This window comes from Epinephelus lanceolatus, chromosome 8, assembly GCF_041903045.1.
Source record: "Epinephelus lanceolatus isolate andai-2023 chromosome 8, ASM4190304v1, whole genome shotgun sequence".
Taxonomy (NCBI): Eukaryota; Metazoa; Chordata; class Actinopteri; order Perciformes; family Serranidae; genus Epinephelus; species Epinephelus lanceolatus.
Window position 1 is genome coordinate 33,091,111 of NC_135741.1, and position 19,482 is coordinate 33,110,592.

At 40.7% G+C, this 19,482-nt stretch overlaps 1 protein-coding gene across 1 annotated transcript in view; it reads right to left on the minus strand.

The window, feature by feature from the left end:
• The window catches only part of ajap1 (adherens junctions associated protein 1), a 61,041-nt gene that overhangs the window by 20,728 nt on the left and 20,831 nt on the right, over positions 1-19,482 (minus strand). Inside the window, exon 2 of the mRNA XM_033629535.2 lies at positions 3,089-3,852. Coding sequence (XP_033485426.2) covers positions 3,089-3,852 — 764 coding nt within the window. The remainder of the gene's footprint in view (positions 1-3,088; positions 3,853-19,482) is intronic.

Below are 19,482 nucleotides of genomic sequence, written 5' to 3' on the forward strand. Positions count from 1 at the left end.
GAAAAAAAAAAAGATTATCGATACATATCAATTCTGAATATTTGAAACTGTTTCGATTCTCATTTCTCATTTTTTTTTCTGCAGTATCAATAGACCGTACCACCTGCATGTTCTTGTGACAGTGACCTGAATATCTTTGGGCTATGGACAAAACGAGATATTTTATGACATCGTTTTTGGCTTTGGGAAACACTGACTGACATTTGTCACCATTTTCTGACATTTAATACACCAAAGACTGATTGATTAATTGAGACAAAACAATCAACAGAAAATCATTTTAGTTGCAGGCCTAGTGAGTACACTAATACCAACAATGAGATCTAGGTTTGCTTGAGGTCCAAGTTCAGGACCTTACAAGCAGTTTATATTTATCATCTGAATATTGGAATTATGGTATAATATCGTTACTGAGCACATTATTACAGTTCCAAATAAAAACGTACATAGGACCACCACATGCACAGCTTGACAGGCCCTATGGACACAATTAAGATTCCAAAAACTAAACAACAAAGCAGAACTATAAAGATTGATAACGTCGTCTCGGGACATCTCCACAAAACCCAAAAATTATTTACCACATTTCCCTAAACAGCATTTAACTCAAGTGTTTGGAGTGACTTAATAGAAAACACAAGTCCTAAAACAGCACACATGAATTGGCTTTTGAATTCATTTTGACCTCATAAAATAGATGTTTTGTGATTTTGTCGCAGTGAAGGCTATGTTCTGTCAGCAGGACTTCTGCTGTATGCAATTTTCACATTCACATCCGTGTTTTAAGACATTTTTTTACTGTAATTGAGTAGGAGGTGGCCAAGGACTTTTGATCACCCTTACTGTTAGCTGCCTAATTTTATGACATTTATATTAATGCACCAAATGGGAAAGCTTCAATTAGCATAGTGCTTGCTTCATAAGTTGTTAAACATGACTTATGTTTTATGAGTACCTGTATGGTCCATTTAAAAAGCCGTGTTCCTCGTGGACTTAATGAAATGGTAAATCTAATATGCCTGGCCGGGAGGTTTGTGTGTTCACAGCACAGAGGGACTGTCCATAAAATCACATATGCTCAACTACAGTGTTTCAGGCATGAGGGCCACAGTATGGTCAAGGACATCACAGTCACAGTCTGTAAATCAGGTGCTAGTTCCCCAAGCTGAAATATTATATTATATGAAAAGCAGATCATTACTCTGGATCATTAGTCATGCGCTACAGTGAAAAGGTAAAAAGAGTTTACAATATTATTAGAAAAAACAAGTGTGAGAAAATGCCGCATGACTGTTTCATACTTGATTTATTCTTTGCAATTTATTTGCCAAATTCCTTTGGAAGGGCCTTTGTCCCTGTTGACCTGGGGAGAGAGTTAACAGCCAAGTGCTACCTGCATGACACATAATGTTGCCAAATGCTTCTTTAACCTGCCAGCAAGTCATTTTTCACACCATCCCCCCCCAGATCACACACTCATAAAGGCACCCCCAAAAATCAAGTAGAAGTACAGTGCAACGATAGGAATGTGATCACACACACTGGCGTCCCACATGTGAGCGTACACCAACTGTGTTTGTTGGACTGCACAACCAAGTTGGGAGTACCTGGGGCTCTGTGAGGGTGAGAATGTTGGCCCCTGTGCCAAGAGTGTGCACTTTAAACTGATACTACTTTATTCAAGTTTCCTCTTTCATATCGACTTTTCAGAATTATAGGACTGCTTCATTTGTCCGTCACGTATTCAGTTGATGCCCTGAACATTTCTGATTCAGTCATTTTGTCTTGATCTCTTCACATTGTGTGTACACTGGTATACACAGGTAAAAGGCCAATTTCTGAATTAGTTGTGGAAATACCTCAGCACATGACAAACTAAGGTCCCGTGTTGGGCAGTAATACATTATTAGTGAAGCATTACAGTAATAATAATACTACTTTCCCCAGCGATGCGTAGTGTAATGAATTACTAATACATTTTTAAGTCCAAACATCAATCACATTCCCGTATTCACTTTCATAACTGTCCTGCATGCATGTCACAAAGCAGCAAGCTAGCTTTGAGGATGGAAACAGTTACATTTAGTAACTGGAAATATTCCCATTACTTAGACTTTGTCAGGAAGAAAGATGACAAGACCATAATTGTTGCAAGTAGTGATACTAAGATTCTTTCCACTGTGAAAAGCACAACCTCAAACCTCCTGAAACACCTTCTAAGACTGACAGCACAACAACATGAAGCTCCAGGAAATACACCCCACCCCACCGAAACTGAGCCCTCGTCAGCCATGGACGATGGCTGTGCCTTAACACTGGCTAAACAACCCAGACTGGATTTTAATTGTGGACAGCTGCAGGCTACAAGCCACAAAGAACTAATGAAGCTTGTGGCTGGATATGTGGTGGATGAAATGTTGCCTATCACCACGATTGACTCTTCATCTTTTAAATAGATCCTTGGGAAAATACTGGTCACAGGAAACGGAGGACCTCCAGTTAACAAAATAATTTGTGAGCTATCCAGCCTAGCTGCCCTTACAGGCAATTACCTTGACATCTACTGAGGTGCACATGTGAAATGTGAATTTTGATGAGAAAGGACACAGTTACCAATTTTGTGGGGTGTAACATAATAGTTATGTAAGTAGTGTAAGAAATTACTGTTTGCAAGGAGTAATAAACTTGCAGAGGAAGAGTCTGTTTATCTGGATACCATACACTTGAAACAATACTCAATCTACAGTGTTCATTTCTGGGCTATGCAGGTTTCCTATTTGTTTTCAGCACTGATTTCATCAATTTGGTAAATGTCTCTGATTAAAGGCTGACTGACTAACTGACTAACTGAGCAATTGTTTTGTTAAAATGACAACCTGCAGAACAAAACTGAGAGCATAGGGTTGGACACTGCTGGCTTTGAGCACATTTGGAAACATCTTTGTATTGAAGATATTGGGTGAGTCTGTAAAGTGTGACTGAGACAAAAGATGCAACAAAATCAACTCAAACAATAATTTCTTTAGATTACTCTTCGATATTAAAAATGAAATTCACACTCGATGATGAGCTGTTTAATGTGTCTTACCTGGTGTGTCCCCATATGGCTTTGGTGGTTTGACAGTCTCCCCGAAGCTGACAGTGGCCTTGGTGGTGCTGAGCCTCTTGGGCTCTGGTGTGGTCACCACAGTGAACGTCCTTTGGGCTAGCCTGGGTGTAGTGCTAGTGGTTGTGGCCACTGTGGTAGTTGAGACCTTGGTGGACAACGTCACGTTGAGCTCCGGTTTGCCATCTTCATCTATACTATCTGTCCCTGTGGGTCCCCAGTCGATAAATCCAGCCACTGTGGTAGTTCGGCCCTCCTGAGACTTGTCATAGCTGTCCCATTTGAGCTGCCTCCTAACTCTAAGTAACAACCTCACTGTGTCTCCTCTGCTCCCGCTGGGTAAAGCTGCTGGAGCTTCGGCTATTACAGCCAAAGGATCACCTGTCTCCTTTTGAGAGTATCTCAACCGGCACTCCTTACACGCTGCTTGTCCTTTATGCACTGGCTTCCGATGCTTTTGACCCTTGACCTTTGGCCCTAGCCCTGCCCTGTTGTCTTGGGGTGGAGGGACAGGGTTGAGGAGCCGGCGGGCCAACGGGCTGACTGTTCTCCAGTGAAGCTTGTTGGGTGTGTCCCAGAGTGGCTGCCAGCGAGGTCGAGAGCGAGGCACCGATTTAGGCGTGAGTTTGACCCCCATGCCCTGACTGAGGGGGCTGCACACAGAGAAGTCCAAGGTGAGGTGGGTCATGGCCAGCAGGATCCACACCCGGTGCCCCACACAGCTGCCTGGCCTCAAAGCAGACGGACTGCAGAGAACAGAGAAAGTAAATGAGAGAGCGTTTTAGATTCAGACCCAGTTCACTACATGTTCACACCATACAAATCAGGCTCCCTCCATCTCCCACCTTCAAGTTCACAACCTGTTGTAAAGATTCACATCTGTATTCACCCCCCATTTGCTGTCTCGGCAAAGTTCTACTCCGCAACTTCTTAAACTCCTACTCAATTAAGCTTCGATAATAATTAGCTTCGCAGAGCGCCTCTTGAATTACAGTCTAAAGGTCAGACACAAAGTAAATGTTGTAGAACATGTGAAAGATTATGGATTTGCACTCTTTGCTCTCAGCTGTCAAACACAGGGAGGACTTATCCTTGATGTTACAGATTCATATCAATCCAGGGATGATTACACCGACACACAAGGTAAGGCCTGGTTTAGCTGATCATCATATTCTGCATTATCTGCCTCAGACACAAAGTCATCTGATTCCCAAAGGGCAATTTGATTATGCAGTGCAATGATCAGGGAGGTAACACGCAATGCCAGCAGATGACACAGCATGACAAGTATATCGCAGAAATGTTCACCTACACAGCTACGGCACTAATGTATTCACAGCCAAAGTATGTCCGAAAACGTCCTTTGTTACTCTGTAAACCTCCCTTCTGCTCATCAACAAGATGGCAAGGTGATAGATCGGCTAGCTGTTCAGGCCAGGACCCTGCAGTAGACTGATTTTACAGACAACCTTCAGTGGCCCCTGGGACAAAGCTACACATTGATTCCTAAGGGAGAAACCTCATTATGGGCTATCTTTCATCTCTGCTGTCCTTGGCCAATTTAAGCCCACATGGAGGACTCATTCTGGAAGCATCACAGAGGTGATGATAGATGGAAAAGTGTGAATGGGTTCATCGACTGTCTGAGGCGACACAAAGGTGTCCATCGTTCATATAATCACCAAGTTCTGTTTTTACAAGTCTCTAACTATCATCTAGTTGTACTGTAGTGACCTTTGTGACTGTCTGAGGCGACACAAAGGTGTCCATCGTTCATATAATCACCAAGTTCTGTTTTTACAAGTCTCTAACTATCATCTAGTTGTACTGTAGTGACAGTTACAGGGCAAAATGGACTTCTGTTAGGATTGTGGGAATGTTACAATTATAGTACAGTGCAGGTCATAAATAATTCTTCTCACACAAAATCTACATTATTGTGTTCAAATGCAAATGTTCAGCAAATAGGACGATGACACTAGAGATTGCACTAAACCCAGTGAAAGCTCACACCAAGTGATTTGATGGATTATAACTGCTCTGCTATTGATTTAAAATATTGTTAGATGTCAATTTTAATCAGACATTCAATCTGTCTGTCCTCTTGCATGCCTGTTATCCTGTCAGTAAACAGGCTTATTTTTGTTCTCTTTGCTTGCATGAAATGGGAGAAAATGTGATTTTTGATTTGATGTGGAACAAAGATAAAGGTAAGGCTGTTTGGAGAGTTTGTAAATAACTGTCTGGCAGTAATGTTAGCCTGTCACTTAAAGAGATATTTTGGATCTTTTGAAGTGGGGTTGTAAGAGGTACTTATCCATACTCATTGTATTACCTACAGTAGATGGCATTGGGCATGCTCCCAATTTGGAGAAGCAGACAAGAGTACTGACTGGAAGCGATGTAACGCTGTGGATAGGGGGGCAGCAGCAAAATGCAGCAAAAAAATCATTGTCAGATTAAGTATACCCTACACTGGCAATATTTTCACTGCTTTACTTTGCCGCAGAAAGTCCTTTCCAACAGGGAAGCCGTGAATGGCTTCAGTTCCCCATCTATACTCTTGTTAAAGCCACCAGACTCCATTGACAACAAAAGTCATCTTAGCTCGCTCCACCTGGAGGCTGTTGGTCTACTGCTGCAGTTGTTTAGTTGGCGTTACTGTGTGACTTTCAATCAATCAATCAATCAATCAATCAATCAAGCTTTATTTATATAGCGCCTTTCATACATCAAATGCAACCCCAAAGCACTTTGGTGATTCTGAACCAACACTTTTAAACACCTAAGTCACACAGTAACACAAACAAACTAAATGATCGAGGCAGCAGTAAACCAGCAACTTCTGCTTTTTTCCTTAACTGAGTCTGGCTTTGAAGAGAGCAGCTTATGCTCTCTGTGGGAAGTTGCTGTCTGACGGCAAGGTAAAGCAGTGAAAATATTCCAAATATAGTGTACACCTAAACTGATGTTGATTTTTATAGGTGGCTAAAATATGTTTTCTTGCTGACCCCTATACAGCAGTACATTGCTAAGCCTCCATGTCGGTGCCTCTGCCTGCTAAACTGGGGGCTTGCCGACAGACATCTACTGTATGTAATACACTGACTATGGATAAGAACCACACACAACCCCACTTAAAAAGATCTGAACTGTCCCTTTAAGTTAAGTGGCAGACTCTAGCTCAACAACAAAGTTAGCATTATGATTCAAAGGTTGTATTTTAATTAATTTGAATAAATAAGTTGTTTGTCAGGGTTGGAAATTAACTTTTTGTCCACCTGCCACTGTGGCTGCTAGACTCCAACATCCACCAGATTACCCTTGTGTTTTTTGGATGGTGAGTGAAGCAAATCCATGGCTGTGCTAATTTCCAACCCTGGTTCTCATTCATTCAAACTTGATTTTTTTTTCAAGCCCTCCTACTTGATGTGTCTTTTTGTCTGCACACGATATTTTTATGTCAGTGTCACAGCACTGAGTTTGATGGTGTAGTGAGTAGTTACGAAACATAGTTTGACATTTTTGACAAGTTAAAACTGAATTGTGCTCTCATCCATCATTGACAGCAGCTACATTCAAATTCAGGCATAATTCGGCATACCAGTAAAAGAACAATAGGACTTTAGACGAACAATTCAAGCGATGTTCAGTCAACATTTTCGAAGACACTTAACACTGACTATGAGGAGTGATTCTGAACGGTGTTTTTATTATTCACCATACCTTTCATAGGACTTGTGAGGGACCAGCAAAGCACTGACTGATAAATAATTTAGAATGGCATTTTGATTGAGTCATAAATGGTGACTGATGTGGTCATTAAAGAGCAGTGACAAGGTCAGTGTATTATTGACAGTTAAAAATATGGGTAATAATTTGTAGTGTGAGTGTTTTGGCTGTGACCTCAGACTGAGATCCTGGCACCTCCCCAATCAACACACTCGAGGTCACTCAAGTTTAACTCCCCAGGCCACATTAATGCAATATCTGATAAGGAAAGTGGTGTTACTCATCATGAATAATATGATCTGCAGCAGGGTGAAAAGAAGAGCTGTAAAATGTTTAATGACCATGTTTGTTAAGCACTTTGCCTCTAACCGTGCTGGGCTCAAACATGGCCACAACAATGAGAAAGAGCTCGGAGCAGTCTGGAAGAGCAGCCATGGTAACAACATTTGTCTGACCTGAGAGAAAATCCATAATAATACAAAATTAAGGTGAATCCTGGTGTGAGGTAGTTGGGTTGATTATAAGGTTTCTGTAAGATGATTGGGTCTGCTCTGTGGTAGTATAAACAGAAGCAGAGCTGCTTTACTCATGAATGAGCAGCAAATAGCAGAATGACTACCACAGATCACTGACATTCAAGCTGGGTACTGATTTTCTGGAAAATGGGTGCATTTTCTCATTAAAAAAAACTACATTAGGTGTAACACTGCAGTGATCAAACTCAATCTAAAAGTAACATTTGAAAACAGTGTCCCTTGAACACATCAGAGAGAGGAGCTTTGGTGTATGATTTCTTTCTCCAACCGTAAGCAGGGATATAAAATGTTAATTACGGTAGTTTTTACAGCTGCACCAACATCATCTTTAGTATCACAATCAATCAAGACCAGCTTTCTTAAGTAGCCCACTATCAAAAGATGAATAATGTGTCCAAAAATGTTAAAACTGCTGGCCAGGACATAGCATACTCAGCAGTGGCCGATTTCTGATAAACCCACTTGATGTACTACTTTGCTATAACGACAGATGGTTTGTTCTTTAGGTTGAACATAATCCGTGTTTAATGCCTGATCAGTCAAACTGTACATTTATATTTACGACATGGCGAGTAAGGTTTCCTATTCATCAGTTAACCTAAATGGAAATACCTCTTTTTATCTGCTTTTTATATTCTGTCCTATGGTGGCTGTTGTGTGCCCCCTAATTGTTAAAGTCTGGCTTTGTCTTTGATTATTTGGTAATTAATGAGCACGGACACAGTTGAGGTGATTAATTAATATGACATTTGAATTACAAAATTAATACAACTCCTAATAAAACTGATGGTTTCTTAATTTGTCCTTCAAATGATTCAGGTAATATTTACTTTCAAACATTGTGTCTTTAATAAGTAGAGAAATTATACAAAGATTAATAAAAATGTTTTTAAAGCAGCATTTACTTACTTGTCAGTTATTATTTATTAATGAATTATCCTATTAACTGTCCATCTGACACTATATACCCACTGTTGTAGCTCTGACACATTTAACCAACCAAAATAAAATGGGTTATTAGAGACTGAAGCACATGGAAATGAAACATGTTGCAACTACTTTGTTTCTAATAAATATCATGAATAATCCTTTACTTTTGTTAAAAATTGTTATACACACAGCAATGAATCATTGATGAGTATGGAAGCTGAGAGCGGCTGTGCTGCCAATTATTTATTTATTTATTTTTTTTATGTTGTTATCAAGATCACCAGTTAATTATTTTGTTATCTCAGGAAAACTAGTTTTCTTATCTCAAGATTATGTGATAATCAACCTGTTATCAAGAAAACAAAATGTTGTTTCATTTCTTTATCTCATAATAATGAGATAATTAACCTCTATGTGCACAAGAGGACACCCGATTACCACTTCATTACTAATACCATCTGATGCAATCTATAATATCAATACTATTCTCTGATGTGACATTTTCAGCTTTAATCAGTTGCTACAGTCGTCAAGATGCTACCTGTGCATGCTGGCATTGGTACTCCTTATCTCTGATAAAGTAGCCTAACAAGAGTAAACAACCTCTTTGTAATTATCTCATTATCTCAAGATAACGAAACTCGTTTTCTCGAGATAATGATATAAAACATAATTTTGTTTTCTCGCGGTACAGGTTTGACAATCTCGTTATCACAACATAACAAAGCTTGCTCTCTTGAGATAATGAAATCATCAACTCATTATCTTGAGATAACAAAGCCTGTTTTCTCAAGATGACAAAATAGTTGATTAATGATCGCAAGATCACTGCATGAAAAAAATAATGGGAAGCACGGCCAATCTCAGCTTCCATAGATTAGCAACAATTATTAGTGTTGTTTCTCAAATTAATTTTTAAAAATTAATTTAATATTAACTTAAAAAAAGGTGCAGAGCATTCATTATGGTACACTGATACAACACATATGGGGCATAGTTAAAGGCGCTGTATGTAAGAATGTGGCCAAAACGGTTACTGCACTCAAATTCAAAATACTGCCGCGAGTCGTGTCCGCCCCCCCCCCCCTCCCCTACAGATTCGAGGTTGCTGGACGCTGGAGACTGATTTGTTTGACCACAGGCAGCTGCCGTGGCAGGGCTGCGTCGCCGCGTCCTTGATCTTTGGTTTTCCAGCAGACCGTTCGAGCAAGTCCGGCTTCTCTGCTGCTAACGCTGCTGCTGGGATACAGCTGAGGAGCCGGCTGCTAATGCTATGTACTGGGACACTGCTAATGCTGCTTGCCGTGCTGCTGTAGCTCAGTCGTAACTGTAACTGATGCTGAGACTCTACTGACTGCGTGACTGGTAGACGGCGGTGGGTGGTGCAACAGGCCAAAACACAAATTCAAAACATAAACATGATTTGCAGACCGTAAAATATTTTTTTAAATGCGAATATTCTGGCTGTACTATTGTTGTCGGTGAGATCAGTATGTTATATGAACATTATTCCTTAGTCTCTGTGACATATTAGGATGATTTTATGACTATTTGCTTCATATTTCTTACACATACGTCCTTTAACAAAGTAAAGTACTTTCTCGGTACTTCCATAAAGTTGACAGGGAGTACAGTTCTAAACACACACACAAACAAATGACTGAATTCCTGCATGAACAGCACGTGCAACAGATAAAATGAGATGAAAATAAGACCTGCAGTTTTTTTAATTTAAGAGTGATCCTCTAATATTCTTTGACATCCCACAAAATGAAAATATAATTTGGAAGTACACTGCACAGATGGCAGATAAAGTGCAGTATTCACAGCGTGAACATACCAGATTGCTTTCTGGTGGGAATGTGTGACTGGTATCCTATTTTATAAGCACATGCTTCATCATGCCGTCATTACTAACTTCAGTATATAGTTAAGCCTCAACAATATGGCAGGAAATCCCTTTAGTGGAGATTGTGACATCTCCTGATTCTGAGCTTGTACTGTCCCCGCCTCACACTTACATCATCACAAAGCATTGTGGTGATTGTACATGCAGTCCCTGCAGGGCACGCAGGCAGATGGATTTTCCACATTTAACTGAAAAATTGAAAAAGTGATACATTGTTGGAGGAGGGTGCATTCCTATGCACATGTTTATTGGAAGACTAGGGAAAGTTTAAGTTGACTTTAAGCTACTTTATATGCATTATTCGGATGGTATTCATTGACCCAACAGGCTACTTTCAAGTCCTGGATCTCAGTATGCTGAGTCCATTCTAGAGCCAGACATACAGGGAATGAAATTACTTTGTAGGTTATGGAGCGAACCGTTAATTAGCGTGTCTGTTGGCCTGGAGGACTCGGGTTTGAAGGTCAGCAAAAGACTTGCTGGAATGATGATTTTAACCAGGACTTGACAGACAGCAGATGAAAGAGGCAGCCTGGGCTTTCTGCTCAGAGACACGGCAGGCAAAACAAAATCTCTGTGCATCGCACGTACACACACTCCTGGAGTATTTACCGTCAAAATACACAGACACAAACACGGTATTTTTTGTATATGCCATGTTTGCTGTTATTCCTCATTGTCTCTTGTATCTATTGATCCAGGAGCCATTATGGCTCCCATATGTGCAATTATATACAGGGCAATTATAGCCAGAGCTGAGGGAGTGTGTGTGTGATCCCAACCTCGGCTGTCCTTCATCAACCTCAGCAATGCAGAATTTCAACAGAAAGCAAGTGATGTAACAGTGTATGTGAGATATGATATTTCGGAGCAATATATTTGGATTATGCTTCTCAACCCAAATACGAAAAAGCGCTGGAGGAGGGTTCACCAAGCTTCACTTCTCTCTCTCTCCTCAGTGCCAGTTTAAGCTGTACTATATTGAGCAAATCTACTTCCAACTTATTCTGCAGCTTCCTACAAATGCAACTGTCATGGGGGTAAGGATTAGGCCCTGACAGGCACTCCAAATTAAACACATGATCTTCATGTTTGAGAACCACAGTCTGCAACATATAATTAGGGTTTCCCATTATATGAAAATATCATTGGCATATGACTCAAGCTCTTATTTCTACAGCTAAATTGCATTATAGAGTTAGTCATGAATAACTAACATTCTGTAACTATATTTACAACGTGCCTATGACCAAAAAGACTGTCCAAAAAGTGCAGACTTGCAAATAAAAAAATAAAACAAACCCTGAAATAAGGTTTACAAAGTCAAACTGAAGACTTTGCCAGCAGAGTTGAAGCACACGGCATCTGTCTCGCTAATGCTGGAACCAAAGTGGACATTTTTATGATTTCCTGTCACTTTCCTCTTCAAACCCACGCTTGTACTGCTGTGCAAACAGGGAAAACATTAGACTGAGTAATCCATTGCACACAGTACTTAATGCAATTTACCTGCCCTTGAAACTGGAAACCTCACATAACCAACATAATGCCATCAAAAGACCAAAATGAATGAAGAGCAGCCTTTGAAGTCTGTGAAAAAGATTCACAGCATAATCCTGAATGAAATGCTTGAGCAAAGGGTGAGAGCGGTTAATAAAAAAGGCCATTCACACAGGCTGCTATGCCTTGAAGATACAGGTCGCTTTGCATAAGAGGATGTTGCCTACGTCCCACATGTCAGATTGTTGACATGTGAAGTGCTCTACTGTGGTTTGCGCTGTTTTATGATTGCTGAATTTCCAAGTCCATTGTTTTTCCACTCTTTCATGATCTGTGAATTCAGCCAGAGCACATTTGAGGGTTCTCGTTCTCCGCAGCGCAGTAACTTAGACACTCTGGATGAAGTAATTACATTTTCTCTCCCACTGCTTCATATGTAACATCAGCTCAAGGGTCTGATATAGAGATGCTGAAAGGGATTTGAATGTACCTCAGTGGCTGCACCAGGCTGTGGATACTGTGCAGTTGGAGGACGGCTGGGTCTGTGCAAAGTGAACTTATGTGAATGTTAGATTTGACAGATACAGCACAAATACTGTGCATCACCAACAGCTGAAATGCCAAGGAGGGCACGGATAGGTTCAGGGTATAAAATCAGGCCTGGTCAAGAGTTACAACCAAGCTGCTAGCTGACACAAGCCTTATACAAAAACACACTCACAGTTCACTCATAGTTCACAGTCAGCACTGTGCTCTGTATGTCATGTTGTACTAATAGAAATGCATCATCTGCGTATAAACATCACTGCATGACTCATATCATGTGTGAGGTCAGCAGTGATATGATGCAGAGCTGGCTCATCTTCATGTGTGCAAGTGCTAATTTAAGCAGATTCATACATGTAGAGGCATTTACTCATAGATATTGACCATTCATGAACACAGACACACAAACTGAATGTTAAACACCAATGTAGTTACAATAGGTATTCAAACAAGAGACCTTTTTCAGAGCTCTGAACTATGTCATTATGTGATCCATGTGTTTAATAGAAGACAAGTTGGTCATATGGATCATAACACCTGTCTCTGTTCAAAGAACTGGTTGGTAAACTTGTGACATCACTGGTGTTATTATAACAGACATTTTATGAACAAAAAGGTATTTGTTGATGATGCTCAATATTTGTAGAGGGCTGTATTAAAGTGACTGCTAATGCAGACCGAACATTTCCTACCCCTTCAGCTTCACATTAAAAGCATTCAACTAGCAAAACACAAGTGGACCTTTATTATTTAGTTGTTACGGAAATGCAATGTGTTTGTCAGTGAGATTAGCGCTACCGCTATCATTCATCTAAACTGGGTCTATAAAATGAGACAATGATCATTTTTGGAGGGTATTTGACAGTGGATCAGTTAAAAATATTGCAGGGAGTAATGTAGGAAGGAGGAGGAGCAGCTGTTAAATGAAGAGCTGCAGGCAACAGGCTGAACACCTCCATCTTCTTAGCGACTCTTCTGAGGCTGCTGTACAAAGCAGACATTCATTCATTCATTTTCCGTAACCGCTTATCCTCGTGAAGGTTGCGGGGGGCCTGGAGCCTATCCCAGCTGACACTGGGTGAGAGGCAGGGTACACCCTGGACAGGTCACCAGACTATCACAGGGCTGACACATAGAGACAGACAACCATTCATGCTCACATTCACACCTACGGCCAATTTAGAGTCACCAATTAACCTGCATGTCTTTGGATTGTGGGAGGAAGCCGGAGTACCCAGAGGAAACCCACGCTGACGAACCAGGAACCCTCTTGCTGTGAGGCAACAGTGCTAACCACTACACCGCCATACCACCCTACAAAGCAGACATTTCTGTTTAAAATTGAGCGTCTGTCATCTGAATAATTAATCAAAAATGCAAAACAATGGTGGGGAATGGGAGGCAAGTAATGTAATCGGTGTATACCCGAACAGCCTGTTACACTAGTAACACCAACAACCACGGCAAGCCTACTAAGGCGAGCTTAGGAGATCATGTTGTTGCACATATTTTCCAGCTTTTGTTATTAATATTCTTAATTAGCTGTGTAATGCTTCAAAACTAACTGACTGTCATGTAACAGATGCAGCAAATCATTTTTTTAATCCCCCACTCCCTCGCCATTGCCCTCATAATTATAATTATGATTAATTATTAGGTTATCAGAGGATCTTCTATAGACTATCTGGTCTGGTAATGGCTGTACTAACCATATTGCAATTAGCTAGAGTAGTGTAGTTTGCCTCCCAGCATGTCTCACTGCTCTTCATTTATTTTGTAGAATGTTTAGGTTTGGGAATGGGAAGGGCGGGAGGTAAGTTTCCTGATACGTCGTGTGGGCTGCCTTGTTGAGTGCAGTAGCACTGAGAACACTTCGTTTCATACAGTTTAAGCTGTGTATTTTATCCTCCAAACGTGAAAGGATTAGTTCAAAAGTTCAGTTTGTATTGTAAGGAATGGAAAGCCTGTTACAGAACGGTTCAATACAAATTTGTGTTTTGTTACACCCCTACTGTTAATGAATTTGGTTAAAACATTGTTAGTGCAGAGAGGAAGCTGAGTACAATATTGATCAGCAGTAAAAACAGATGAAATCAGTATTATCTAAATGAAGTGTATCATCTCATCAAACAGTATGTGCCACATTTAACCAGTGACTGTCACCATCTTATCTGCAAGGACAGGAAGCTCATCACATACTTAAGGCTTGCAACATGTCAAGCATCTTGAGAAAGGAGAGCTGGGCCCGGTGCTTGATGATTCTGCTCTTCCCCCAGAAAAGATCAAAGTAGTTGAGTGCTGTGTAGGCTATTATGTGCAGCGATTCTGCAAACCATGTGCCAGTGGGGCATAGATAAGCAAAGAAACAAAGGGCAGGATATAGTCTCTGTGAATGAGGCCAACTTTAAAGGATCTTCTGAAGCCTTTTTAAAATGCTTCACAGAGCCTCGATGTTTTAGTAATCATAAGAAGTCAAGCTTAACAAAAAGTGGCAAAACAGTACAGAATACATTAAAGATTAAAGTAGCACTACACATAGGGGCTATTAAAAGAGTCTAAATTTGGAGCCGTCCTTCCTTCCTTATTGTGTATATAAATTATTGTCATGAGAGTACAAGGGGCTAATGAAGGATTATCTGACTCTTTGAACTCATCCTTTGCGTCATGTTAGACCCAGTAAAAAAAACTAAAAACTATTATCTTTGCAGCTAATCAGATATTGCACCTAATTATTGTGTTCTGCACTGTATCTCTGGCCCACTTCTTGTGTCACCATCACACTGTGATCACTTGTGCAAAGTAGGTCTTAATTAGAACTTCTTGGGAGTTTGCAGAAGTGAGGCCTCGGCAGATGGGCTTCCCACCTGAGGGAGGTGAAAAAGGCATGCCTTCTCCAATCCCTTCGCCCTGCGTCCCCAGGCTGCCATCAATAGGAATTTTATCAGCATGGTCTCGACAGCCCTGCCACTGAGTACACATAATTTTCTGGCCAACACAGCCATTGAAAGGTGGCTCATTGAAGGTGACTCCACCTCTGATGAAAAGCTGGGTGTGATGGCAGGCGCTATCTTCCAGGCAGGATTTAGACTGAATCAGTGGTTTGCTTCATTTTTTTTTAACCTCTCAGTGGGGGTTTTTCCTGCCCTGGGGAAAGATGCTGCTATTCACCCTTGTGTTAACAATTTCAGAGTACAAAAAATAACCATTGTTTTTATTCAGGGGTAGCACTGGCAATTGATAGAGCATGTACACGATGAACTATGGTATCCACGTCTCTCCCACACACATCTAAAAACAGCACTTGGAAGGAAAAAAAAGATCCACAGGGGAAAAGGTTCACCAGCTACAGTTCATGAAGTTTCAAGCTGCAGTGGGTGGTTTTCTCTGGTGGGTCCAAACAGACACAGCAAGAGGTTAAAATGAGACCTATAGTGCATATAGTGCACAGGAGGACTGCGGCTCAACAGCAAACTAGTTTTCACTAACTTGACTTTTTCTTTTTAACATTTGATGTGTTCGGTGTCATGTGGACTTCAGGAAAACGAGAAAATGCATCAGTGTTATGGAATTCTTGTAACTAGTTCGGTTCGTTCATGTTCAGAACGAGCCGACTGCCTGGCCCATGGTATTGCTGCTTTCCAGCTTTCTTGAGAACAGCTCAAAAACAACTTCACATTCGACACTGTGCTTCTCTGGGTCCTGAGCAATACATCTGACACCTGCCATGACATAGTTGCATCACACACGAAAGTCGTGGCCCCTCATGGGCAGAAACATAGATGAAATGCACTTTGGTCCACAGGAAAAACACCAGGGGCAGACTTTACCATTAGGCAAGGTAGGCAACTGCCTGGGGCCACAAACTAAAAGGGTCCCAAACAGCTATAGATTTATTGTGATGTTAAGATATGGAAAATACTGACTGTTACTATTCTTACTCACAGTGCCTTACAAAAAGGCCCCCAAAGCACATAAATGCATACAACTCAACTGTATACTAGTTACTTAATGTGTACTTCTACTTCAGAGGCAAACATTCACCTGACAGAGACATGTTAGTGGTAACATCACACATTCAGGTACTCACAAAATCTAACATTAAAAATATGCTGCATTATTAAACATTAAACTAATCAACATTAGGCTATCTGGCAAGCTCCACTTTGAACAGATATTGCGTAAATTTAAGTATATTATGCTGATAATGCTCTTTCACTCTTGATTTTAAGCGTTAATTCTAATGTCGGACTTTAATTATGTGATATAAATAATTTAACAGTTAATGGTTAATAGTTTTACTTCAGAAAAAAAAGTACTTCTGTTACCACTGCCAACACCAACATGTCCAAATAGAGAGGGGGTAATAAGTAAGGCAAGTTAACATTGGGTGCATGGGGCCCCTCAATCACTAAATCCGTCCCTGAGAAACACACCCTCCATGGCCAGAAACACAGTGGAAATACACTAAGCAGATAGGCGCATTAGTTGCTTGCTTAGACATAACCAATGCGGTTTCAAAGTAGAGCATGGATTTATTTAGTGGAAATATTGTGTTGGTTGTAAGGTTAGATGATTTAGTGGTAGTAGTTCAGTTACTGTGGCAAACTGACACAGTTTGGAATCGCAGTGCTCGTGCTTGTCGTCTCCAGGGAAGTAAAGAAGAGTTTGGTTCTAAAGTTAGTATATCCATCATCCAGCAGCAAAAGTGAACTGCAGTCAATGAGCCTGTAAAGGCCTGCTGCGAACGACATGCTCGACTCAGTCCACAGAGCCCTGGAGCCCCTGTCTCCACTGCTGCACAAACTGTTCACTTGTTTATTCAAAGTTTATTAATATCTTGCATGTCACATGTCCAAGTGCACCAAATTCAACACTGCATGTCTTGGGGTCCTCAGCAATATGCCCGCTGAATGTGAAGCAGATCGAAGAACGGTTCCTGAGATATGTGACGGACAGACAAACAGAAATACAAACAGACAGAGATTCCTTGCTTTGCAGTGTGATAAAGGATATGCAGTAAATATTCAACGATGATAATCTCTAAGACTAGTAAATTAGATTTTGCCTCAACACAGCTGACCTGTTTTTTTTTTTCATCACAACCAATTTTATGCTTTTACAGACACTGATTTCTGGCAGAGACAGACTGAACACTGTCCTAGTTGATGTACTCTTTAGCTGTGTGAACACATCCTTATTTATTTTTCAATTGATACAATGAAGTTAACAGACACATGCATTAAATACTAATGTGTTACTTCATTTGATCCCAGCAGGCGTATTTTTAATATATTTGACAACAGAAAACCAATCTTACTATGTTATGATGAATTATTTGATTCCCCAAAAACTTGCTTTGCCTTTGTTAGAGGAGAATTTATGCACAATAACAATGTTAATATCCCTGTCTACTTAACAGAATACAACGGATGAGAGTGCAAACATGTTCAATAAGGTCAGAATGCAATCTCTCTAATGAGAAATAACAACTCTCTTTTTAAAAGGTAAAGTCACACCATTTACTTCCAAATTGTGGAATATTTTTGGTGTGTTTCACTGTAACTGCAAGTGACTGTCAAAACAAATGATTCTAAAGGGATACTTTGCAGTGGAGGACTGGTATGAATGTTATCTGGTTAGCGCTCTTGTATCAAATTCAGCTGAGGTCCAGCCATTGAAAATACCCACAGAGGTGGAATGAATGTCCTTATGAGGAGCAACTTAAGTAAGTTTGAAGTTAGAAAATCTATTCACTGCTGCAGATTACTGCCACCAGGCACAGAGACAGGAACTCAGAGTGTCTGTGTGCGCTTTAGTGATACTGCAGTTGTACTGTACTATTTAGCTGCAGCTGTCAGTCCAAATATACTTGATAAAAATGCTTGGTCACATATGTTGGTAGGTTGCCAGTGGTCATGTTAAATATTTTCTTTGAGGAAAGGGGAGGATTTCCTGTCTATGACTTCTCAAGAAAAACTCTTTTTAAGAACAAACTATAAAGGAACTTCTCCACCTGTGATTCATGCTTTTGTGTTGAACTGTTGTATCATAACCACTTTCAGCTGCTGAGGCCTCTGGGCTTAACCAAACACTTGAACTGAACAAAACAGATTCTACTGCTGATTTAAGCACAATAAGGATTACCTAGTCAGCATCTCCAGTGTGCAGACAGTGGCTATGTTTACACTGGTAATACTCTTACTCAGGTTTAGATGTGGGTAACTGTGGGTTTACCTTTTTACATTAAATATACCACTTAAAATAAGATAGATTCCAGCTTTCACTGAACAGCTAATATGCCAGCAACACCACATACTTCTTGCGCACTATGGTGGAAAATCTGAAAGAATATGATCTTTTCTTTGAAAGTGTCTGACCAATCAGATGTTTCCAGTTTGAAATATTCACTCTGGCATTCAGTGCCTGTGTGGATCATTGTTTTCTGTGTTATTTATAGCAAAGTGGTCTGAAAAACATGACACTGTCATGGCTTTCCTCAAAAGCCCCCAGGGTGTGTGTGGATTGGTTATGTCTTCCTCTAAAACCTTACACTCTGAGGCCATTCTATTTAGTAGCTCCAGTACTTTTGCTACGTTGAACAATGTTAAAGGATTATGGATTAAGAATACAGTAAAGACAGTGGCATGCTGGTGAGCGCTCCTACAATGTGTTTCCATTCATTCCACCTTCCCTGATTCTGCCAGCCCCGAGCGCAGCCCGTTCACACTGGGGAGAAGGCTCTTAAAATAGACGTGGGGGGGATATGGAGTATGCATTTGCATTACCCTAAGAGAGCGACAGAGATGGAGAAAGAAAAGGGAGAACAGGGAAGGAGCTGTGTGGCAGTCTTACCCCTCTGGGGGCAAAAACTCTCTGATAACATCCAGGCCATAGAACAAGGACACTTCTCCTTTCAGATGACTCACTGTGAGGGCAGCGCAGACAGGAGTGCAGATTGGACCCCACTGGCAAAGCAAGCTGCATTTGACTGCTTCATCAAATTACTACAATGGCCCCTCGAGTGTTAGCGGGAGAAAGAGAGGGGGAGAGAGATAGAGAGAAAGAGGGAGAGACAGAAAGACAGAGAGAGGTATATACTGCATATATAAACTGTATATAACTGGAATCAATACAGGAATATTTTTCTAATGTAAAATGTATGCAAAATCACATGTAATAGAAAGCTGGAGTTTGAACGTCACCTCAAGGCCAGCTGCAGCTCC